The sequence below is a fragment of the Leucoraja erinacea genome, chromosome 22, assembly GCF_028641065.1.
Source record: "Leucoraja erinacea ecotype New England chromosome 22, Leri_hhj_1, whole genome shotgun sequence".
Classification (NCBI taxonomy): Eukaryota; Metazoa; Chordata; class Chondrichthyes; order Rajiformes; family Rajidae; genus Leucoraja; species Leucoraja erinaceus.
The window spans coordinates 6,779,560-6,806,089 of NC_073398.1; the positions used below are offsets into that span (position 1 = coordinate 6,779,560).

At 45.2% G+C, this 26,530-nt stretch overlaps 1 protein-coding gene across 1 annotated transcript in view; it reads left to right on the forward strand.

The window, feature by feature from the left end:
• The first annotated feature begins 851 nt into the window (after positions 1 to 851).
• Positions 852 to 26,530, forward strand: part of LOC129707672 (ATP-binding cassette sub-family C member 9-like) — a 154,307-nt gene continuing 128,628 nt past the window's right edge. Inside the window, exons 1-2 of the mRNA XM_055652854.1 lie at positions 852 to 1,718; positions 14,312 to 14,453. Of these exons, the coding sequence (XP_055508829.1) occupies positions 1,574 to 1,718; positions 14,312 to 14,453 (287 nt within the window). The 5' untranslated portion in view covers positions 852 to 1,573. The remainder of the gene's footprint in view (positions 1,719 to 14,311; positions 14,454 to 26,530) is intronic.

Below are 26,530 nucleotides of genomic sequence, written 5' to 3' on the forward strand. Positions count from 1 at the left end.
AATGTGTATAAATGTGAGTTTCTCCACTTTGGTGGCAAGAATAGGAATGCAGATTATTATATGAATGGTGGCAGTTTAGGAAAATGGGAGGTGCAACGAGACCTGGGTGTGCTTGTACATCAGTCACTGAAAGTAAGCATGCAGGTACAGTAGGCAGTGAAGAAAGCTAATGGCATGATGGCCTTCATTACGAGAGGATTTGAGTTTAGGAGCAAGGAAGTCCTACTGCAGTTGCACAGGGCACTGCTGAGACCGCACCTGCAGTATTGTGTGCAATTTTGGTCTCCTAATTTGAGGAAGGATACTTTTTCTATTGAGAGAGTGCAATGTAGGTTCACCAGGTTAATTCCCAGGATGGTGGGACTAACGTATGATGAAATAATGGGTTGACTGGGCTTGCACTCACTGGAATTTAGAAGGGTGAGAGGGGATCTTATAGAAACATATAAAATTCTTAAAGGAGTGGACAGGCTAGATGCAGGAAAAATGTTCCTGATGTTGGGCAAGTCCAGAACCAGGGGTCAGTTTAAGAATAAGGGGAAGGCCATTTTGGACTGAGATGAGGAAAAACTTTTTCACCCAGAGAGTTGTGAATCTATTGAATTTTCTGTCACAGAAAGCAGTGGAGGCCAATTCACTGGAATGTTTTCAAGAGAGATTTAGATCTTACAGCTAAGGGAATCAAGGGATATGGGGAAAAAGCAGGAACGGGGTACTGATTTTAGATGATCAACCATGATCATATTGAATGGTGGTACTGGCTCGAAGGACCGAATGGCCTACTCCTGCTCCTATTTTTCTATATCAACCATGATCATATCGAATGGTGGTGCTGGCTTGAAGGGCCGAATGGCCTACTCCTGCACCTATTTTTCTATGTGTCTATGGAAAGGAGAGGGGCACATATGCTGGAGTAGCTCAGCAGGTCAGGCAGCATCTCTGGATAAAAGGAATAGGTGACGTTTCGGGTCGAGACCCTTCATCAGAGATTGGGGTTTCACCCACTCTACTCCATCAGTCTGAAGAAAGGTCCCTAACATCACCCGTCCATCCTCTCCACATATGGCGCCTGGCCAGCCGAGTTCCTCCAGCACTGCGTGTTTTTGCTCAATATTGCAGCGTCTGCAGTTCCTCGTATCTCAACCTTAAACTGCATCCTCTTGAGCCAACACTGGGCGGCAAAGTGAGATCTGTGATCCTGTGGGGAGGATGGATGAAGTCCCCTTTGATTTGAGCCGTCCACAACCCACCAGAGAGGTAGATCTTCTTAATTAGAGATAGCCGAGGGGACCTGTTCTCAGTCGCCAGCGACTCGGAAGCAGCAGGGCTGCGGTGAGGGTATTAGGAGAAGACACGGTGTCTTTGCACAGTGTGTGTGTGTGTGTTCACTCCGAAGGGGAGGTGGCCAGAAATCGCTCTCTGAACGTCATGTGGACTACTCGTGTATAAATAGCGGGGCTGCGGTTCTCTAGCAGTCTCTGGGTTATGCATGGTAGGGGAACCGAGCACCCACCCACCCCCTGTTTGGTTTGCTGGTCGCTTTCCCCGCTAGTTGGCCGGAGCTGCATCGGACATGTCTCTGTCTTTCTGTGGCAACGATACGGCCGCTGCATACAACGTCGACGGCGGCATCTTAAACAACGGCTGCTTCGTGGATGCTCTCAACCTGGTCCCACACGTCTTCCTGCTGTTCATCACTTTCCCGATCTTGTTCATCGGTGAGTAAAGGGAACTCGAGGGGAGAGAGAAGCGGGGTGGGGGGAGAATTCACCCACAACATCAACTTGGGACCATTGGTCTCAAATTGTGGGTGCACTGTGACATATGGTTTTACACGCCCCCCCCCTCTGGCACAGTGGGTAGAGCCGCCGCCTCACAGCACTGGAGACCCCGGGTTCGACCCTGGCCTCGGGTGTTGTCTGTGTGCGTGGAGTTTGCATGTTTTCCCCGTGACCGGGTGCGTTCCCTCCGGGTGCCCCGGATTCCTCCCACATCCCAAAATCGAGCGGATTTGTAGCCTGTGGATGAGAACGTGGGATAACACAGAACTGGTGTGAATGGGGGGTGGACTCGGTGCTCTTCCATACGGTGTCTTTCAATCAATCAGTCAAACTCCACTTGAATGGATTTGAATAGTTTAGTCAATGATACTTCAGCCGGAAAAACAGATTACAGGTCACCCCAAATCCATGACCAATTGTCCCAAATTATCTCCACCCCCTTCCCCCCCCCCCCCACCCCCCACCTCTCTCCCCATTTCTCTTTTCCAGCTCTCTCCCATTCCCCTCCCTACTACAATCAGTCTGAAGAACAGTTCCGACATTTCCCCACACAGATGCTGAGTTCCTCCAGCACTTTGTGTTTTGCTCAGCATCCCAGTCTGTTCTTGGGTCGTCCAACAATATCCAAGAGCAAATCAAACCACAAGACAAAGGGATCCGGGAAAGAGGACCATTTGATTCCCCGCCACACCCAACTCACTGGACAAACTTTGGAATGATTCCTCTGGTGGTTGAATTGAGACCAAATATAAATAAATCAAATTACGAGTGGCATGGATAGGGCAGACAGTCAGAACCTTTTTTGCAATTGTCAAAGACAAGAGGGTATAGCACTATGGTGAGAGAGGAAAAGTTTAGAGGAGATGTACAGGGCAAGAGTGATGAGTGGGTGGTAGTTGAAGCAGATACATTAGTTGAATTTAAAATTCCTATAGGATAGGCACATGGATATGCAGGGAATCGGGGGGATATAGATCACGTGTAGACAGAAGGGATTAGTCCAACTTGGAATCATGCTCGGCATGGACATTGTGGGCTGAAAGGCCTGTTCCTGTGCTGTACTGATCTATGTTCTATGTATGTTCATGTTCACCTGTGTGGAATCTAGACAACTTCTAAACCAGCCAGTGAACAACACATTAGAATTGCAGAAGGCAGAACTCCCTCAACACAATGAGCCGAGGCAAAGAAATACTACATGGACTGCCTCATGAGCACCAAAGAGCAAATACGTTGTGTGGTCAATGTAGGAACCATTGACAAAGGCCAATGGGGTAGATAAGTTAAAGATAGACACAAAATGCTGGAGTAACTCAGCGGGTCAGGCAGCAGATGGGTAGGTAGGTTAGATGGTTAGATACACTCGCTCGGTCTTCAATGGTTGAATGCTGCTCCAACAACTTACCCACAGGTTGGAAGGCCACCTAATTAGTTTGCTGGTTTGTTCAGTTTAGTTTAGAGATACAGCATGAAAAGAGGCCATTCGGACCACAGTCCACACCAACCATCTCACTAGTTCTAACTTATCCTGCTTTCGCATCCACTCCCTGCACATTGGGGATAATTTATACAGGCCAATTAATCTACAAAACCCTAACTCAATTTACCCAGAGTCGGTGCATTGAGAACCAGAAGACATAGGTTTAAGGTTAGGGGGGAAGATTTAATAGGAACCCGAGGTGCAATTTTTTTACACTGAGTGTGATGGGTATATGGAATGAACTGCCAGAGGAGATAGTTGAGGCAGGTACTATCACAAAGTGTAAGAAACATTTAGACTGGTACATGGGTAGAATAGGTTTAGAGGGATATGGGTCAAACACAGGCAGGTGGGACTAGTGTAAGCATGGGCAAGTTGGGCCGAAGGGCCTGTTTCCACGACTCAATGACATCTTTGGGATGTGGGACGAAACTGGAGCACACGGAAGAAGCCCCTGCACTGCAAACTCCACACAGACAGCACCCGAGGTCAGGATTGAACCCGGGTCTCTAACGCTGTGAGGCAGTTGTTATACCAGCTGCGCCATTGACACCCGAAACACATGGGCCTTGCTGTCTCTGCCTTTTCAATGGAGATGTAACTGATCCAAATAGTATAACTTTATAGAGAAATGTAGGTGTTCCACTCAATATTTATCTGCTTTAAACATACCGTCACACCGTTAATTGTGGGATCTTGCTGTGTGCAAAATGGCTGCTATGTGACCTGCAGTATCATAGTACTGCCAAAGCACATGTTTGAGTGTAAAATGCTTTGGACAGTCTGTGGTCATATAAGATGCTTTAGCAATGAAAATCAGTAGTTGACTTGCCCACATAATATGCTATAAATACTCATCACTATAATGGTTATGGTTATATAAGTGGATCCCATTTGTAATGAGATTTTGCAGGCCAGGGTTATTGCTTCAAGGCATAACCCTTGTTCCATCTACTTGCAGACTTATTCTCCATTGAGCAAACGATTTGTTTAATTGGAAGCATTTTAAATATAAATAATGTGTGATCTGATAATCTCATTGTTTAGCAGTTGTATTACTGATTAAGTTTGGCAAGATATGATCACAATTCAGAAGCAATTGTATGCAATTGTGTAAGCAATTTTAGTCATTTATAGGGCAGTTTGAGCATTTCGGTGGTTCAGAATGTTTTAATATATTCCAGGAACTGAAGATATCCAAGAATGTATTTACTTACAGTGACACAAGGAACTGCAGATGCTGGAATCTTGCGTAACACAGAGTGCTGGAGTAACTCAGTGGGTCAGAGCAACATCGCTGGAGGACATGGACAGGCGATGTTTCGGATTGCCACTCTTTTTCAGACTTAGGCTGAAGAAGGGACCCAACCAAAAAAATATTTATCCATGTCCCTTACAGATGCTGCCTGACCCGCTGAGTTACTCGAGCATTTTGTGTTCTAATACATTTGCTAGGTTGAATTTGAAAAGGGTTATTTTTAGGGAGGAATATGGGAAAAATAAACTGTTGTCCATAACTACACTATTTCATGGTTCTGGGAAGATATTTTCACGTTTAGCTCGGCTTGGCGATTTAAAAATTGCAAGCTTGAAAGCAAAACATTTGCTGAAGAAGGGTCTCGACCCAAAACGTCACCCATTCCTTCTCTCCCGAGATGCTGCCTGACCCGCTGACTTACTCTAGCATTTTGTGCCAATCTTCGGTGTAAGATCTGCAGTTCCTTCTTACACAAAACATATATCTTGACAGATTCACTTGGATGACTTTTTTTGGATGTGTAAGGCAGGCATATTTGACTGGTTGAATCCAGCTGGGCCATCCTTTCATCTTCATTCTTAATCTTGTGACTTTTATGAAGTATTAGGAGGGGCAATAGACAGTGTTCTTGATGACAGATCGAATATGAACAATAGTCGGCATTAGCCACAGCAATATGCATCAGGCAGCTTTAGGCTGCTTGGGTAAGGAAAATGAGATTAATTTGGATCTTAGTAACAGCTGCTCACACTGCCAGAATGCAATATTTAAAATTTTAAAAAGGCTCACTGCACTCATTGCTGCATGTAAGTTGCAAGGAACTGGTCAGATGATGTATGTGTGTTGTTAGAATTAGGCCACCTTATTATCGTCTAATTGCTTCTGATTGGACATCCTAACAGTCACTGGCAGAGGAGATGGTAGAGAAGTTTTTGCACAGCATTCTAGACTTAGGCCAGAGTGTTGGCATAAATCCAGTTGAACATGGATATAATTTGCACAAATAAGATATGGTGGTTTAATAACAACATCTCACATTTGTGAAAGATATTCTACAGATTCAGAACTTCCAAATGCACACAGCTAACCAAAGGGAAATTATGCGTAAGCAGGAACTGAAGGTGCTGGTTTACACCAAAGATAGACAAAAAAATGCTGGAGTAACTCAGCGGGTCAGGCAGCATCGCTGGAGAAAAGGAATAGGTGATGATTCGGATCAAAGTGAAATTATTGCTATCTAGGAAATGCATGACTTTGGATGACTGATTCAGTTGATGATTGGAATATAGTGTGGTATGTCTATGGGTAGTTGCAATGGCAGGTGTATGCGGCCTGAATAAACAGAACACACGTATGAATAAATAGAACAGAGAACATAGAAACATAGAAAATAGGTGCAGGAGTAGGCCATTCGGCCCTTTGAGCCTGCACCGCCGTTCAATATGATCATGGCTGATCATCCAACTCAGTAAGGGATTGGACAGGCTAGATGCAGGAAGATTGTTCCCGATGTTGGGGGAAGTCCAGAACAAGGGGTCACAGTTTAAGGATAAGGGGGAAATCTTTTAGGACCGAGATGAGGAAAACTTTTTTCACACAGAGAGTGGTGAATCTCTGGAATTCTCTGCCGCAGAAGGTAGCTGAGGCCAGTTCATTGGCTATATTTAAGAGGGAGTTAGATGTGGCCCTTGTGGCTAAACGATTCAGGGGGTATGGAGAGAAGGCAGGTACAGGATACTGAGTTGGATGATCAGCCATGATCATATTGAATGGCGGTGCAGGCTCGAAGGGCCGAATGGCCGCTACTCCTGCACCTATTTTCTATGTTTCTATGTTTCTAAGTATCCCATCCCTGCCTTCTCTCCATAACCCCTGATCCCTTTAGCCATACGTGGTAGCATCTTTTCTAAAATCAACAAAAAGGGCAAAGAGAAAGTGGTCAAGACTAGACTTCTAATTATATAGAAGGCAAGGCAACTTTAATCAGGCAAGACCACTTTAATTAGGCAAGGCAACATTAATTAGGCAAGGCAACATTAATTAGGCAAGGCAACATTAATTAGGCAAGGCAACTTTAATTAGGCAAGGCAACTTTAATTAGGCAACACAGCTTTAGCATTTCCAAACCAAAGGCAGCACAGCATTTCCAAACTATATTTTCAAACATTAATGGCACTGACAGGTCAGTAAAACCACTCACAGTTTTGAAGACATGTGTTTAGTGTTATTCACAGCTCAGACTGAGAGACGTGACCCTCTCGCTCACCCATCTTGCAGAGACTGACTGAGGCACTCAACACTTCTGGGTTTTATGGTCCCTCCGGAAGGGGTGTGGCCTTCAGGAGAGAGAATCTCAACATTTTTTAAACACTAATAATTCTTTTATTTTTCATCGATGGGAAAAATCCTCTTGTCCTGCGCTGCGGAGAGGTATTACAGTTACAGTATCACAAAAATTACAGCCGTAAGTGGCAGCGTTTTTTCTAAAATAAATATACAGAACAACAGGAAGTTGTCAAGATCAGACTTTTAGTAATATAGATACTGCATCTGCCCTCTCACTCAACCTGTCTAGGTCACCCTGCAATTTCCTAACATCCTCTTCACAGTTCACACTGCCACCCAGCTTTGTGTCATCCGCAAACTTGTTAGTGTTGCTCCTAATTCCCTCTTCCAAGTCATTAATATATATGGTAAACAGTTGCGGCCCCAACACCGAGCCTTGCGGCACTCCACTCACCACTGCCTGCCATTCTGAAAAGGACCTGTTAACTCCTACTATTTGCTTCCTGTCTGCCAACCAATTTTCTATCCATGTCAACACCCTACCCCCAATACCATGTGCTCTAATTTTAGCCGCCGGTCTCCCGTGTGGGACCTTATCAAAGGCTTTCTGAAAAACTAGATACACTACATCCACTGGCTCCCCTTCATCCATTTTACTTGTCACATCCTCAAAAAGTTCCAGAAGATTAGTCAAGCATGATTTTCCTTTCATAAAGCCATGCTGACTTGGCCTAATCCTTTTACTGCTATACAAATGCCCCATTATTACCTCTTTAATAATTGATTCTAGCATCTTTCCCACCACCGAAGTCAGGCTAACTGGTCTGTATTTCCCCGTTTTCTCTCTCGCTCCTTTCTTGAAAAGTGGCATAACATTAGCTATCCTCCAATCCACAGGAACTGATCCTGAATCTATTGAACATTGGAAAATGATCACCAATGCGTCCACTATTTCTAGAGCCACCTCTCTGAGGACCCTGGGATGCAGACCATCAGGTCCAGGGGATTTATCATCCTTTAGTCCCATTAGCCTACCCAATACTATTTCTCGCCTGATGAAAATTTATTTCAGTTCCTCTACCCCCTTAGATCCTCTGTCCTCCAGTACATCTGGGAGATTGTTTGTGTCTTCCTTAGTGAAGACAGATCCGAAGTACCTGTTCAATTCTTCTGCCATTTCCTTGTTCCCCATAATAATTTCATCCGTGTCTGCCTTCAAGGGACCTACATTTGACTTTGCTATTCTTTTTCCCTTAACATATCTTAAGAAGCTTTTACTGTCCTTCTTTATATTCCTGGCCAGCTTCCCCTCGTACTTCATCTTTTCAGCCCGTATTTCCCGTTTTTTTTCCTTTTGTTCTCCTATGAAAGTTTCCCAATCCTCTGGCTTCCGGCTATTTTTTGCTGTGTTATACATCATTTCTTTTAGCTTTATTCTATTCCTAACATCTCTTGTCAGCCACAGTTGCCTCCTACTCTCCTCAGAATCTTTCTTCCTTTTTGGAATTAAATGATCCTGCATCTTCCGGATTATGCCCAGAAATTCCTGCCACTGCTGTTCCACCATCATTCCTGCTAGGATCCCTTTCCAGTCTACCTTGGCCAGCTCCTCCCTCATGCCTTCATAGTCCCCTTTGTTCAACTGCATCACTGACACTTCTGATTTAACCTTCTCCTTCTCAAATTACAGATTAAAACAAATCATATTATGACCACTACCTCCAAGTGGTTCCTTTACATCGAGTTCTCTTATCAAATCTGGTTCATTGGACAACACTAAATCCAGAATTGCTTTTTCTCTGGTCGGCTCTATTACAAGCTGCTCTAAGAATCCATCTCGGAGGCATTCTACAAACTCTCTCCCTTTGGATCCTGAATCAACCTGATTTTCCCAGTCTACCTGCATATTGAAGTCTCCCATCGCCACAGTGGCATTACCTTTGTTACATGCCAGTTTTAACTCCTGCTGCAACTTACACCCTACATCCGGGCTACTATTTGGGGGTCTTTAGATAACACCAATTAGTGTCTTCTTGCCTTTGCAATTACTCAACTCAATCCACTGTGACTCTACCTTGTCAGTCCCTATGTCTTCCCTTGCAAGGGTCTGAATTCCATCCCTCACCAGCAGAGCTACACCCCCCCCTCCTCTGCCCACCTGCCTGTACTTTCTATAGGATGTATAACCCTGAATATTAAGTTCCCAGGCCCGATCCTCCTGCAGCCACGTCTCAGTAATCCCCACAATGTCATATCTACCAACCTCTAACTGAGCCTCAAGCTCATCTACTTTACTTCTTATACTTCACGCATTCATATACAATATTTTTATTTCCTTCCGCATCTCACCTTTCACATCGATCCCTATTACACTTGACCATGCTCTCCTATCCCTTTGTGAGCTTTCTTTCCCGTTAATTCTGGGGTCATTAACTATCCCTTTACTCCCTTTCCCTTTAACTCCGTCCTTGACTATCCCATTTGACCCCCCCCCCATCCCCTTATTTAGATTAAAACCACCTGTGTAGCAGTGGCAAACCTGCCTACCAGAATGCTGGTCCCCCACCTGTTAAGGTGCAATCCGTCCCTTTTGTACAGTGACCCCTTACTCCAAAACAGATCCCAGTGGTCTAAGAATCTAAATCCCTGCCCCCTGCACTAGTTCCTCAGCCACACATTCAGGTCCTGTCTCTCCCTGTTACCTGCTCTTGCCAGCACGAGGAACTGGAAGCAAACCGGAGATAACAACCCTGGAGGTCCTGCCTTTCAACAATTTTCCGAGCTCTCTAAAGTCACGCTTTCAGAATATTCATCTCCTTCTTTCCGACATTGTTTGTGCCAACATGCACTACCACCTCCAGCTGTTCACCTTCGCCCTTGAGGATTTTCTGCACTCTGTCCGTGACATCCTGGATCCTGGCACCAGGGAGGCAGCACACCATCCTCGAATCCCGTCTGTTGCCGCAGAAACCCCTGTCCGTACATCTCACAATGGAGTCTCCAACTACCACGGCATTGCCTGACGTTCAGATTTGATTTTTTTCTTTTCACCTTTCATTCATTTGTTCTTTGTACCTTCACACTCCTCTAGTTTCCCTCTCCCATGACTGTCTGAAGAAGGTCTTGACTCAAAAGGTCACCTATTCCTTTGCACCACAGATGCTGCCTGACCCACTGAGTTACTCCAGCATTTTGTGTCTATCTTCAGATATACCATATATAGATACAGTTACTTCAAACTCATACTCTAGGTAGAGCAAAGTAGAAGATACAGAGTGCAGAATATAGTTCTCAGCATTGCAGCACATCAGAGTCCAATGTCTGCAATGGGGTAGAGGTGAATCGGACAGTACTTGGGCTTATAGATGGACCGTTCAGAGACCTGATAATGGAGGGGAAGCTTTGAAAGCATCGCTTGTGAAACACAGCTTTTCACTGTCGCTTGGTACATGTGACTTACTAAACCTAAACAAGAATGTCTTCTTCATTGCATATACATGGGAGGAATCCTACACAGGTTAAAAAGCATCATGAGCAGAAAGAAAGCAGAAGCTAGATAGGAATAGGAATACTTCATTGTCACATGTGACTAGGCACAGTGAGATTCTTTGCATACACAATGTATACAAATATCAGTCACCTACGACGGCAAAGACAAAATTACAAAGCTCGCCGGCTCATCCTTTTGTTCTACGCAGCCCGGGTTGGCGGAGACCACGGCGCCTCGATAAAGGCCCCCCGGCCGTGTTCCCAGTCCAGAGCCGTGGCCCATTGGGGCGTGTCGGGTCGAGGCCCTTCCTCGTCACAACAACAAAACAATCACAGTGAAGCAGGGCTTCAGTTGATAAAGAATGCAGTGGAAGAAGGTTCTCGACCCGAAACGTCACACATTCTTTCTCTCCAGACATGCTGCCTGGCCCGCTGAGTTACTCCAGCATTTTGTGTCTACGATTTGCACCAGCATCTACAGTTCCTTCCTACACAAGAGTGCAGAGTGTTTGTCTCCCAGCCAGGATACATAATGGCACAAGTGAATCTATCGATAGATAAGATAAGGCACCTCACTTCGCTTTCAAATGAAGATATGGAAAGGGGAGTTATTAGTTTAGTGAGGCCGAGGGTAACAGGAGATTTGAAATGGCAGAAGGATTATGATTTAATCCCATAGCGGTGGTTGAATGACATGGAGAATGTTCACTCTTAGTGAGTATTAGGCATTCCAAAACGGCATCGAACTCTAAGTTTAGTTTAGTTTACTAGACTAAGTGGGACCCGTTGGGTCCCTGTCACACAGGAGGCTTGGTCCCCCAACACAATATTCCACAACTCACCCATAGCCCCCAACTGCACAGGTGCAGCTCATTTCCCCTCATCCCTAGCACTCTCTCCCACTCTTCTTCACCCTCCCTCTTCTTTCCCCTCTCCTCCTCCCCTCCCCACCCCTCCCTCAACTCTCTCTCCCTCTCCTTTCCCCTATCCTCAGCACTCACTCCCTCCCTAACTCCTCTTCCCTTCCTACCCCCCCCTCCTACCCTCCTCCTACCCCTCTATCGCCCACCCCCCCCCCCTCCTCACCTCCCCATATCCCCCCACTATCCCTCCTCACTCCGCTACTGCCCTCCTCTCCCTCTATTCCCCACTACCTACCTCCTCTACACCCCCCTCCTCTACTCCCCCCTCCTCTCCCCCTGTTCTCCCTCCTCCCTCACTCTCCCACCTCACCTGATCCCTCTTCTTTTCCCTCTCCTACCCTCCCCCAATCCCTCACCTCTCCTTTTCCCTACCTTCAGTCACTCCCTCCCTCCATAACTCCTCTCCCCTCCCTACTTCCCTCCTCTCCCTCTACTCCCCCACTCACCCTCCCCAGGATCTCGAGGTTGCCGTTCCTCTCGCATGGGCGTGCCCTGGAGGAGCATCAGCCGTCGGCACCTTCAGAGCCAGGCCTCGGATCGGCCCAGAAGCACCAGCATCTACGGCCGCACAAAGTGTGGGCGTGCGGTGTGGGGGTGGGGGGAGAGCTCGGAGAAAAGATGGGGGAAGAGCCATGGGGGAAAAGGGGTATCACGGAGGAGAGAACAGGAGCCAGCGAGGGAGACCGGAGGGGAAAGGGCTAGAGCTGCTGGGCATTGCGATGGCGGGTGCGTTTGGGACTCACAGCGGGCGCTGGATGCTCGCCGAGATATGATTCACCGCTTTCCATTTGGCAACACCGCCGGGCTGGGCCGGGCCGCTTCCGGCCCCTCCTAAAATTGCGTCCAGTTGGAGACCTCCACCGGCCATCCTCAGCTCCAGTAAAGATGCGATGACGCAGGAAGGGGCGGACCGTCCCGCGGAGCGACAGGAGAAGAGACCAATCCGCACGCCGCTGACTGGCAGGAGGGGAAATCGATCTGCACATGGGCGTTTTTTACGATTTTTAACCCTAGCTAACTTTTACAATATACTACTGATCGGAACAAAACTTGATGCACTCGCAGCACAGGAGAATGGTGAGTGAGCTGACGAAAAATTGTAGCGCTATCGTGAACCATTTTTGCGCAAATAGAAAAACCGCGCAAACCGGAAGAGCACAAGATCAGAGTTTTAGTCATGCAGAGATTATCGTCACGTGTACCGAGGTACAGTGGAAAGCTCTTTGTTGCGTGCTATCCAGTGAAAGAAGGGACAATACGTAATTACAATCATGTCGTGCGCAGATACAGGATAAAGGGTACAACATGTAGTTCAGAAGCCTGATAACAGAGGGGGAGAAGCTGCTCCTGAGTCCGACGCTGCATGCTTTCAAGCTTCTGTACCTTCTGCCTAACGGGAGCAGGGAGAAGGAATGAGCATGGTGAGAAAGATCTTTGATTATGTTAGCTGCTTTCCCGAGTCAGCGCAAAATGTAGTAGGATGGTGGGCCTATGTGATGGGCTGGGCTACATCCACAACTCTTTTGCAATTTTTCTCAATCTTGGGGAGAGTTGTTTCCAAACTAAGATGTGATTCTAGCAGAGTTAGCCGAAGAGACTTTACACTTTAGTGGTGGCACAGGGGCACAGCGGTAGAGCTGCTGCCTTACAGCGCCAATGACCCGGATCCGATCGTGACTACGGGTGCTGCTTGTATGGAGTTTGTGCATTCTCCCTGTGGCCGCGTGGGTTTTCTCCGGATGCTCCGGTTTCCTCCCACACTCCAAAGACATGCAAGTTTGTAGGTTAATTGGTTTCAGTAATATTGTAAATTGTCCCTAGTGTGTGTAGGATAGTGTGTAGGGTAGTGGGATATATCTCTGCTTTTTTCACTTCTTCGTTAGTTCAGGGGCTTTTCTTTTTTCTCTTTCGTGTCTTTTTTCGAAATTCTTTCTTTTTTTTTTTTCTTCTTTCTTTCCCTTTTTACTTTTTTTTCCGATTTAGTTATTAGTTTATAAAATGTTAAAATCGAAGCTGTATGAAAATTATACAATTGTTATGTCGATTGCTCTCTCCTTGTACAATTGCTTCTAATAAAATAAATATTAAAAAAAAAAGACCTAGTGTACGGATTCATCATTGGCTTGGTGGGACGAAGGGCCTGTTTCCATGCTGTATCTCTAAAGTCTAAAGAGTTGGATGCCTTCTTGGAATCAATTATGTTCTAAGTCACAAAGCTTTGCACCTTCCATTAGCAATAACTGGGAGAATGTCTTACCAGGAAAATCCAAATATTACATAAAGAAATGATCATTGGGATTGTAAACAAAATGCTGGAAGGTTTGCATAGCTGGTTGGATGTCATGATTAAATGTAATGGCCTGTTGTTTTGGAAACACCCTAATGGGAAGCCTAAAGCTGTACGATCTTTATGTTTTTTATCCAGAAACTCAAGAACCATAGGTTAAAGGTGAGAGGGGGAGAAGAATTAATAGAAACCTGAGAGGCAATTTTTTTTTTTCGGTGTGGAATGACACAAGTACATGGATAGGAATAGTTGAGAGGATATGGGCCAAATGTGGGCAAATGGGACTGGCTTAGATCGGGCAAGTTGGGCTGAATGACCTGTTTCTGTGTTGTATGATTCTATGCCAACAAATACATTTTCCACAGTGCTGCAGTAGTTAGAGGTTTATGGTGAGAGGGGAAAGATTGAATAGGAACCTAAGGGGCAACTTTTTCTCTCAAAGGGTGGTGGGGATATTGGACAAGCTGCCAGAAGAGGTCGTTGAGGCAGGTACAATAACAACATTGAATAGATGCTTGGACAGGTACATGGATAGGAAATGTTTAGAGCGATATGGGCCAAATGTGGGCCAATGGGACTAGCGTGGGCACCTTGGTCGTTATGGAAGACTTGGGCTAAATGGCCTGTTTCCATATGTTATGACTCCATGAAATGTCTGTGGTAAGTGCTGACTGAGTCTGCATGAATAATAATGACCATAATTCCGTACAATTATCATCAAATGTCTTTGGTAATTTTTATTTTACTATTCATCCTTTTATTTAATTACTGGCAATTCCTAAAATGAAATGATGTTTTGAATTTCAGGTTGGGGAAGTCAAAGTTCAAAGGTTCAGATCCACCATAACACGTGGCTACATTTCCCTGGACACAGTTTCCGATGGATCCTGACATTTATACTTCTCTTTGTCCTTGTCTGCGAGATCACAGAAGGGATGGTTTCTAACGGGTATGGCTGAGATTTATTGCATCATTACCTTCGAAATGTGTCATTTGACCATATCTAAAACTGTTGTTTTAGTTTAGTTTAGTTTACTTTGGAGATACAGGCTGTGGAAGAAATTAATTTAGAGATAAATTAAAGGAAAATCAAAAGCGGAGAGTTTGCAGGTTTGTTTCCAGAGACTTTATTGCATGATATCATGGAGAGATGGCGGCTGTTAAATACTCACCAGTTCTCTGATTTTACAACAGAATTAGCCGACAGTTAGACTATGCTGTAACCAACTTTTGTTTTTTGTTAGATCCAAAAATACGAAAATATACTATCTACTACATGGGTACCAATTATTTCTTTAGTCATACATCCTTTTGGTTTATGTCAATCTTATTCAACAACTGATGGTTAATACACATCAAACACAATATAAGGGCATCTTGACATTATTCTATCTCACCTTTTAGGCTGACCACACCACCATCCCCTCTCCGAGCCAATCATAAGCCCCCCATTTACGGCAACGTATCTACGCTACTAGCGGTAGGGGGCACGGGTGGTCTACCGTAACACTGCTGAGAGAAACAAGCTTCCTTATCTCTGTCTACTATTTCATGTTCACATTTACCATCCACCCTTCAACACATTCCTAGACAAGAGGTAATACGTCTAATCTTACTTTGCCATTCCCACAAAACTCTTCTACACCTGGTCAACGAGAGATGCCAATTGTCACATCCAAACACCCTTTCATTACCTTGTTCAATTCCAAACAAAATTAAGTAAGAAAGGATATTAATATTTTCTTCCACACCGGCCCTTCGGCCCATCGAGTACATGCCGACCATCGATCCCCGCACATTAACACTACCCTACGCACACTTGGGACAACTTTACATTTATACCAAGCCTAGTAACCTACAAATCTGCACGTCTCTGGAGTGTGGGAGGAAACTGAAGATCTTGGAGAAAACCCATGCATGTCACAGGGAGAACGTACAAACTCTGCACAGACGGCACCTGTAGTCAGGCTTGAACTCGGGTGTCTGGCATTGTAAGGCAGTAGCTCTACCGCTGCGCCACCATGCCACCCACAAATGATACCAGCACTTGTATCAGACCAGGAGTTTCCACTAATTTTTGTGATAAATGTATTAGTAAGTTTTGGAACGTTAGTCAAAGGTATTATTGAACTCATCATCAGAAATGGTTACAGGGCAGTACCGATGGTGCAGCGGGTAGATCTGCTGCCTCGCAGCACCAAAGACCCGGGTTCAATCCTGTTCCTTGGGGGCTCTCTGTGTGGAGTTTGCATGTTCTCCCTGTGCACCGGTTTAGAATAGGAGAATAGAATAGAATGCCTTTTATTGTCATTCAAACAGGTTGGTTTGAACGAAATTGCATTTCTACAGTCTTAACAATACCAAAAAACCCAAGACACACACTTAACACAATTTGCACAAATATCCATCACAGTGAATCTCCAACACCTCCTCACTGTGATGGAAGGCAAAAGTCTTATCTCTTTCCTTTGTTCTTCTCCCGTGGAGACCAGTGAGTTTATCCCAACCTGCGTTGAAAGTTTGTTGCAGAGGCACGGGATACTATTGCCAGATACCTGGCTGGACTTACCTCTACAAAGAACGTTATCCATCTGTTATCCACTACTAAATGGAATTTTACTTCGGAGTCACGTGAGTGACTACGTGAAGAACCGCGCCAGGACGCATGCGTGTCATATCGCTACACGCATTGCGAACCAGTCAGGCGGGGTGGAACGATGTTTCCCCACAGCGGCAAGTTTAAAAGCCGGGACCTGCAGGTAAGAGATACTCTGCGGTCTTTTGTGTTGTTCCCATACTGTTTTACAGATGGGGAGTCAATGGACAAGTCCAAGAAAACGACGAGTGCTGCGACAAAGCTGGCGGGGGAGGACCGCGGAGTTGCGGGCAGCCAGCAGCGGCCAGCGGCACATGAATCACCCGTAATGGGAACAGCTGTGCCCGACTTCGCCCCCGCACCGTCCAGATCCACTCCGCTGCCGGGCGGTAAGGCAAAACAAAAATCAAATAAAGTCGTTGACTTGGACGAGTCTGACTTCCAGCAGCCGCGAGCGGCCAGCGATCGTGAGCGCTGGAGCCGGATGGAGCAAATGCTCCAACGTGACAGGCTCCGGGAGATGGAGTCCAGTCACTGTGGGCAATTTATCACACCCACAGCAGCACCTCTTGTAGGGCTGCACAGTACATCTCCCTCGTCAGAGGGGAGTACTGGGGGTCAATTCTGGGCTGATCCCGAAAAGGGGTTTGCAGAACAGAAATCAAGTGTGCAAGGGGTGCAGGAACGTGAAAATCTACTGGACATGGTGTCCAACATCATACAGCCAGACCAGACTGGCCGAAACCTGGAACAAAAACTAGCTGCCAGTATTGATTATATGTCATTTAAGCAGCTACAGGAACAGGCTGTGATGGACACCACGGCAAGACACTTGGCACCAGGAAACTGTATATCCCTGAATGTTCCTATCGTAAATAATTGCATATGGAAACTCGTCGGAGCAGGAGTTAGAGGCATGGATGTCAAATTCCAAAAAGTACTAAAGCTCCTAACAGCGGGAATAACAGCTTTCGCCCGCAAGGTAGATGAGAAGGAGATGTCGCAGGATCAACAGGATGTACTGGCACTGCTTTGCAATGCACAATACGAAATAAACAGCATCAGGTAGAGTGCCATCCGACCTGCTTTAAACCCGAAATTCGCAGATCTGTGCAAACCTGGAAACACAAAACCACCAATTTTACTATTTGGAGGAAACCTATCCAAGCAAGTCAAGGAGCTCGATGAGGAGGCAAACATTAACACGATTCAAGATTCAAGAGAGTTTATTGTCATGTGTCCCAGATGGGACAATGAAATTCTTGCTTTGCTTTCAGCACAACAGAATATTGCAGGTATACATTAAGCGGCTTTTAGATCGACACATGGATATGCAGGGAATGGAGAGATATGAATGATGTGCAGGCAGATACATTGTATGATTAGTTCAACGTGGGATCATGTCCAACACAGACATTGTGATCCAAAGGGCCTGATCCTGTGCTGTGCTTTTCTCTGTTCTATTGTGCCACTGATTAGAAACTAATTACTCTGATTTTATTTCTGAATGAGATCAATCTCAATGGCAGCGTGAAATCTATTACACAAAATTTCATAACTCATTCTGGGTCAATGTTCTGCTGTTGGTGATCTGCCAGATGTGACTAATCTACAAAATCAGATGTGGCTGATTGAGATTGAGATCAGATTGATTGCTCATCATTGAATGATGGGTGACTTCAGGACGCTATCATTGGCCCAACCCTCTCAATCCTGATAAATCTGCAATCCATCCATGCAATCTTCAACCACTTTATCCGTTTAGTTTAGTTTAGAGATACAGTGCGGAAACAGGCCCTTCGGCCCACCGGGTCCATGCCGACCACCGATCCCCGCACATTAGCACTTCCCTAAACACACTAGGGACAACGTTTACACTTTAACCAAACCAATTAATCTACAAACCCGTACGTCTATGGTGTGTGGGAGGAAGCCAAAGATCTCGGAAAAAAACCCATGTGGTCACAGGAAGAACATACAAACCCCGTACGGACAGCACCCGTAGTCGGGATCGAACCCAGGTCTCTGGCGCTGCAAGCGCTGTAAGGCAGCAACTCTACCGCTGCACCACCAGGATAAACCAGTGAAACAAAACGATGTGTGCACTCATTAACTGCTTAGTTTCCTTTACCTACTGCATGGCGATTAGCAAATCTACATTTCAATTACACTGATACGTTATGCGAGTGTTTTAACTAAAATCAGTAAATGCGATTCATTTGGTGAAAATGGCTGCCATTTTATTTACGGATCTGAAACTCCTGTCTAATCCCGACATGAAACGTCACCTATCCATGTTCTCCAGGGATGCTGCCTGACCCGTGGGTTACTCCAGCACTTTGTGTCTTTTTAAATTTAGTTTAGTTTAGAGATACAGCATGGAAAACAGGCCTTTCGGCCCACTGATTCCATGCTGACCATTCGCACAAGTTCTATGTTATTCTACTTTCTCATCTACTCCCTACACACTAGGGCCAATTTACAGAGGGGCAATTAACCTACAAACGTGCACGCCATTGGGATGTGGGGGAAAACCGCAGCACCCAGAGGAAACCCACGTGTTCACAAGGAGAACGTGTAAACTCCACACACAGACCTCACCTGAGGTCAGGATCGAATCCAGGCCTGTGGTGCTGTGAGGCAGCAGCTCTACCCGCTGCACCACTGGGCCGCCCTAACTTGTCTTTCGAAGATCAAAATGTTGTGCATTCCTGATCAGAATTACAAACGTTCCTCGGCAATCTGTAAATCATACACAGTGTTGTTTATTAAGTCATGATTCAAGGCTAAAGTGGATATCAAACGAGAACAACTCTGCAGATATTATCAAGGGCAACTGTGGAAAAGTCTAAAGCAAAACCAAGTGTGTACACCAGACACATGAATAAATATTTTCATGTTACGTTAAGCTTTTAGATAAAATCTCTGACTATCTCTCAGTGTCAACCAGATATAACAGAATCTATTCCAATGGAAATAGACCCAGTCTAACTAAATAAGGTATCTCCAGTGGATCATTGTGGAACCATTTTATTGCTCCTTTTGTTTTATAAACACTTGGAACATTTGTAGCATTCCAGTCTATTTGATCATCCACCTCCTTAATGTTGTTGCTTCTTGTGAAGGCTATCCAAAAGAAACTTGTGTTAACAACACTCTCTGTGACCTTTCAAGATCCCATTATGTTTTAATGCCAATTAAAGTCATGTTTGAAATGTGACGTTGGAGAGTGTGTTGACTAATTTGCACGTAAGGATTCAGAAAAAAAACATCATTGAGATAGATCAGAAGAATTATAGAAATAAACGGCACAGAAAATCGGACATAAAGTGCTGGAGTGACTCATTGGGTCAGGCAGCATCCCTATAGAGCATGAATAGGCAATGTTTTGGTCGGGACCCTTTCTCAAGCAAGTGTGAGGGTCCACAGTGGCTTGGTGGTTGAGTTGCTGCCTCACAGCACCAGACACCCAAGTTTAATCCTGGCTGTGGGTGCTGTCTGTACAGAGATTGTACGTTCTCCCGTTGATGCCGTGGGTTTTCTCCGGGTGCTCTGGTTTCCTTCCACACTCTAAAGACGTACAGGTTTGTAAGTTAATTGGCTTTGGTAAAAATTGTGAATTGTCCATAGTGTGTGTAGGGATGATCGCTGGTCAGGTCGGACTCAGTGGTCTGAAGGGCTTGTTTCCGTACTGTGTCTCTAAAGTCTAAAAGGTCTAAATCTGATTTAAAGTTACAATTTGGCCTGACATCTATTACTCCTCCACTGAAGAGTATTATTATCTATCCCCAAACTTTACCTCAATAAAGTTTGGCTCTAATTTTTGTTCTGTACCTTCTCTCACTCTACCTCTCTGTAAATTTTGATCGAAACACACTTTCGTTTTCTAAATTGCAGATCCTCATTGGTGGAATTTCTAATTATTTAATTTTTCGTTTGTTGATCATTCGGGTAAAACTCCATCACCCTCCGTCCGAGGCCAATCAACGCGGTCTGGAATCCAAAAGTAGACCAAGCTTAGAAAAGAACAGCACAGCAACAGCCCCTTCGGCCCACGATGTCGGTGCCGAACGTGATGCCCAGATGAACTAATCACGGCGGTGGGGCCTCGGTGGTGGTGATGCCTCGTGGCGGCAACGAAGCCTCACGGGTCAATCCGTGGTCGATGGGCGTTGAGAGTGTGGGGGGAGCTGCCGTGGGGCGGGGAGGGTGGGGGGAACAACGATGGGGGACCCGGTGCCTCAAGGGAGTGGAGGAGAAGAACAATGGACAATGGAGACCCTGCGTAGGGGAGGGGGAGGAGGTGGAGAACAAAGGAGGAACTTTGTAACCTTGTCTGTGTCTGTTATTTGTACACCTTGGGTAAGCAACCATTTCACTGTGCCATGTCACATGTGACAATAAAGTGTTCCCTTCCATTCCAACTAATCGCCTCTGCCTGCAAGTGATCCATTACGGAGGGATAATGAATGGATCCTTGCATGTCCATGTGCCTATTTTAAATGTTTATTAAATACTACTATTGTATCTGCCTCCACCATCACCCTTGGCAGCAATTAACCTGCAAAGACACACGTCTTTGGGATAGGGGGAAACCAGAGCACCCAGAAGAAATCCAGACTGTCACAGGGAGAATGTGCAAATACACACAGACAGCTCCCAAGGTCAGGATTGAACCCTGGTCATTGCCACCGAGAGGTAATGGGCACTGTGCCATCTGATAATAGAAATCTTAAGGATTTGACGCTCTGAATGTGCTCAGAAGTAAATAATCGGGAGTACGAACTTGATGTTGAATTGGGATATATGGGTCGAAGATATATTAAAAATGCTGGAGTAACTCAGCGGGACAGGCAGCATCTCTGGAGAGAAGGAATGGGTGACGTTTCGGGTTGAGATCCTTCTTCAGACTCGACCCGAAATACCACCCATTCCTTCTCTCCAGAGATGCTGCATCGCTGAGTTACTCCAGCATTTTGTGTCTATCTTTGATGTAAACCAGCATCTGCAGTTCTTTCCAACACACTGTGATATCCAGGTGTCAGGTGTGATACACCCTTTGCTAATCAATGCTGACTCGATTCAACCTCAAGTGCAGGATTTTGAGCCATTTGATCATCTAATAATGGACTCGAATACTTCCCTAATAATTGAATGTCAGATCCTATTCACTGTTCCATAATTCCATAATCTGCAGCTCCCATCTTTCGTAAATAGCAGTGATGATCACAGTTTTCCATTCTCGAGGCATGTTTTTGGAATGTAACTTTGATAACTTTGGAAGATTATAGTCCGAGCGTATGTGGTGGTGTTCTTATCTATTGGCCTTCAACGTCTTGGGACGAAAGCTATCTGATCCTGGGGATTTGCCATTTCCAGAGTCAGACTTTTTTTCATTTTGCTAGTTTAAGTTTGATGAGTCTTTGACTTACTATTTATTTCCTCAGCTTGCTCTTTCACTGTAAGTACTAGCACTCACAACTTATTAAATTTTTTTTGCGAGTTGTTTATTTTCAGTTATAATATCATTCATACTAAACACCCGATGCGCCCATGACTGCGCGCCTACATGTTGCTCTAACTCCATTGACACGTTTGCAAATGCCAGCATCATAGACGGCTGTATCTCGGCGGGACAGGCAGGATAGAAGGAATGGTTTATGTTTCGGGTCGAGACCCTTCAGTCTGAGAGTCAGGGGAGAGAGAGACATAGAGATATGGAAGGGTAAGGTGTGAAAACGAGAGATCAAAGGGAACAAAGATCAAGGGAAATTTAGAATGCATCATTGTTAGGTGAGGGGAAATTGACGAATGAGGTTATTCCACTATTTTGTGTCTATCAGTTCCATCTGTCAGGCAGCATCTCTGGAGAACATGTATATTACCGGTGTTTGTGTGAAGTTTACATTTCCGTTGGAAACCCACACGGTCACAGGGAGAAAAGGTAAACTTTACACAAACAGCACCAGAGGTTAAGATTGATCAACGGTCCTTGGCGTTGTGAGGCAGCAACTCTTCCAGCTCCGCCACCGTGTGTCGCCTTGTGCATATGCAAAAACAATTGAAGTAGATAAATGTTGGAAAGATCAGAAAACTCTGGGTCTGTCACAGAAGAGGAGATGAGCATTGTAGCAGATCAGCCATGATCATATATCATGAAGGTTATGGTATGAGTGCAGGCAGGTGGGACTAAGGGAAAAAAAAATTGTTCGGCATGGACTTGTAGGGCCAAGATGGCCTGTTTCCGTGCTGTAATTGTTATATGGTTATATGGTTATATTGAACGGCGGGGTAGGTTTGAGGGGCCGAATGGCCTACGGCTGCTCCTAATTTCTTGCGCTTCAATGCAGTCGTACCTTTTCGTTGGTTCCAGGATATTCTGTTGCAAGGAAGAGTCCTAAACACACTTACCAAGTGCGCCATCTTGCTGACATGGGAGACGGTGCTGGTCCCGATGAACTCCCCTCCAATGAAACCATACCATTGATTATTGTCACATGTTTGTCTTAGCTCTGCATTTATCCATCCTGCTGCCTCAAAACTGCATGTAGTTGATCTAGACTAGCGGTTCCCAACCTTTTTTTGGCCATGCCCCACCTAATCACCTCTAAAATCCTGATGCCCCCCCAATGTGGTGATATATAATTCTTATCATTTAAAAAGTGAACTCAATCCAATTCAATAAATAAGGTTCTCCCATGACCTCGCGCGCTTCGTGCGACGTGCATGAAGAGCGATGGCGCGGTGATTATGTAATAACTACACAATAAAGACCTTTTTTACCCCAAAAAAATTATTTACTCAAAATAACATCTGAAACATAAACTACATATGTTTACCTGATGGAAAATCCAAAAAAATAAAAATCAAAAATTTGGACCCAGACCTCCTCAATTGCCCCCCCTTAAAAATCAAATTGCCCCCCACTGATCTAGACACATATCAGTATTTCTTAATTGTACCCAAAAATTGCCGATTACCTTTGACTTGCATCGACAGTGACAATAATCCCTCTTCACTATGTTTTTAAGAAGGAACTTCAGGTGCTGGAAAATCGAAGGCACACAAAAATGCTGGAGAAACTCAGCGGGTGCAGCAGCATCTATGGAGCGAAGGAAATAGGCAACGTTTCGGGCCGAAACGTTGCCTATTTCCTTCGCTCCATAGATGCTGCTGCACCCGCTGAGTTTCTCCAGCATTTTTGTGTACCATCCCTCTTCACTATGTTTACTGTAGATTTAATAACCTGACGCATTTCATTCCCAATCTTGAATCTCTTGTAGCTGGTGATGACCTCAGCTATGCTGCTGTATTAGATACAGTTAGTTGGGTCACAACTTTCATTTACCTTGCTCTAATGCTCCCCGACAATTTTGTTCCTCTTGATCATCAACCCTTGTTGCTTTGAATTTGTTATGGATCTTTGAGCAGGGCCAAATGACAACTGTTGACTCATTTTCCTGATTGCGGTAATTAGAGCACATCCAGACAAACTCTGCAATTTCTGGTAACTGCGGCTTATTTGCAATTGCATTTCTTCAAATCATTAACAAAAATAGCTTACAACTTAATGGCATGAACATTGAATTCTCTAATTTTAGGGAACTAATCCACAACAAACCCACCTGACCTCTCCCTTTCCCACCTTCTCTTCCCTACGCTCCCTGGACTGGCATGCATTTCTCCCCTTCCCCTCCCCCCTGTCCACTTCCACCTATATTCCTTCCTCTAGCTTCACAATTAGAACTCTTCTATCATCAATTTAATAACATTTAATTTAAGTACCATTTTAATTCGCCTGTGGGCATTAGTTAACTAAAATTCATTTTTTATCAACGTTTCATCAGAATCACCTCTGACACAGGTGGTGTCCCAGCCTGAAACGTCACCTATCCATGTTCTCCCCAGATGCTGCCTGACCGGTACTCCAGCACTATTTTTTTTTTTGTTCAAATAAATCCTGAGTATGAATGAACCAGGACGTCACAGTGGCCCAGCGGTAGAGTTGCTGCCTTACAACGTCAGAGACTTGGGTTCAATCCTGACTGCAGGTGCTGTCTGTACGGAGTTTGTACGTTCTCCCCGTGACCGAGTGGGTTTTCTCCAAGATCTTTGATTTCCTCCCGCACTCCAAAGACGTACAGGTTTGTAGGTTAATATTCCTGGTATAAAATGTAAAATTGTCCCGTGTGTGTGTGTAGGATAGTGTTAAGGGCCTGGCCCACTTTACGAGCCAATTCAAGAGTTCACCCGAGTTTCCCCTGATTCGAACTCAGAGAATTACGGTAATAGCCGCCCGTAGGTACTTGGGGCTCTCATGGACATTTTTCAACATGTTGAAAAATCTTGTTGAAAAATCTTCATGAGTCTTCACCACGTTTCCCCGAGAACCTGCCATTAGCGTTATGAGCCGCTAAGAGATGGCCCAAGCTCCGACGTACCCGCTACATACATTCTAGGTGCTTACCACGAGGTTGATTTTTTTAAAAACTCGGTAGAGCTCTTGAATTACCTCGTACAGTGGGACGGGCCCTTTAGTGTGCAGGGATCGCTGGTTGACGCGGACTCGGTGGGCCAAAGGGCCTGTTTCTGCTCTGTATCTCTAAACTAAACTAAACGATTGGAAATCCAGAATTGCCAAAAATACCTCAATTAAAATAAATGATGATGTGAATCTCAATCTGTCAGTCCCTCACAGTTTGTCAGACCATCTAGGTGATGCTATCTGTCCAAGGACAGGATGTTCAGTTCCTCAACGTCTTCTGTCCTTGACCCTGTCACATTAATGGCCTGAAGATAACTAGGGAGCTAAGGCTCGGAAAGTGGACACATTAAAATATTTACCCAGGCCCATTGTGGAAAGAGTCGTAACATTTCCCTCTCATTCACCAAGGTTAACAAACCATTCCATCGCTGTCAGTTTGGTATCTGAAGGAGGCACATTCAACAGTGTGCTGTGCTCATTATTAACTGATGAACCTCTATTAACTCATGCAGCTATTCAATGTACTTTTAGTTTAGAGATACATTGTGGAAACAGGTCCTTTGGCTCACTGAGTCCACGCCGACCAACGATCACCTATACACGACAGACTTGGGGCAATATTACAGGGTCCGATTAATCTAGAAACCTGCACATCTTTGGAATGTGGGAGGAAACCGGAGCACCCAGAGAAGACCCACGTGGTCACAGGGAGAATGTGTAAACTTCATGCAGTTGTAGTTGAAATGCTATATTTATAATCTTATATCATACTTATTTTATGCTCTGAACATTTATTAGTAGAATTTTCTTTTAGTAGCAGAGAACGTTCTTAATTTGTAGTTTCTTGTTACTACTATTCTTACACTGTTGTACTTAAGATTGATTGTGTTTATGTATAAGAATTTTAGTTCAGTTTTGTTTAGAGTAGAGATACAGCGTGGAAACAGGCCCTTCGGCCCACTAAATCCGTACTGACTGGCGATCCCTGTACACGAGCACTATCCGACACACACAAGGGACAATTTACAATTATACCAAGCCAATCAACCTACAAACCTGTATCTTTGGAACGTGGGAGGAAACCGGAGCACCTGGAGAAAACCCACGAGTACAAATTCCACACAGACAGCACCCATAGTCACGATGCACCCAAATTATATACAATAAAACGAATTTCACTGGACCTAGGTGGATGTGACAATGAAGTACCATTGAACCTATTGTCCTATTGAGGAGTTCCGTGTGATCCATATCCCTTCGCCTGCCCCAGGAATAGAACGATAAGGAATCTAGACAGTTGTGTTTGATAAAGTTGCTAATTATGATAAAAGATCGGGAAGTTGGGTCTAATTGCAAACACTTTGAAATAAAATGTACATGTAGACGATAGGTTGCCTTATCTATACATAACTAAAACTCTCATCTTGTTCTTTCGGTTTGCATTGTTTTTACATTTGCGCAGAAATGGTACATGATAGCGCCACGATTTGTTTGCCACCTTACTCACCATTGTCCTGTGCTGCAAATGCATCAAGCTTTGTTCCGATCGGTGGTATACTTTAAAAGTTAATAAGGTTTAAATATCCTGTCAGTCGTGGCCAGGGCGGCCACGCCCCTTCCTGCACCATCGCCGCACTGATTGGCCGCCTCCCTGCTGGCACGGCCTGCCACCCTGCCGGCGCCTATGTTCCTTCCAGCGTGGCCCATCTTCCTGCCGGCGCGGCCTGCCACCCTGCCGGCGCCCACGTTCCTTCCAGCGCGGCCCATCTTCCTGCCGGCGCGGCCAGCCTGCCTGCTTATCGGCGCAGCCCGCCTACCTGAGGGCGCGACCATCCTGCTGGAGATCCCGAGACCTGGGCGCTGAGCCTGGCTCTGACGGCTGATGCTCCTCCGGGGCATGCAAGAAAGGAGAGGAGCGGCAACCTTGAGATCCTGGGGAGGCGAG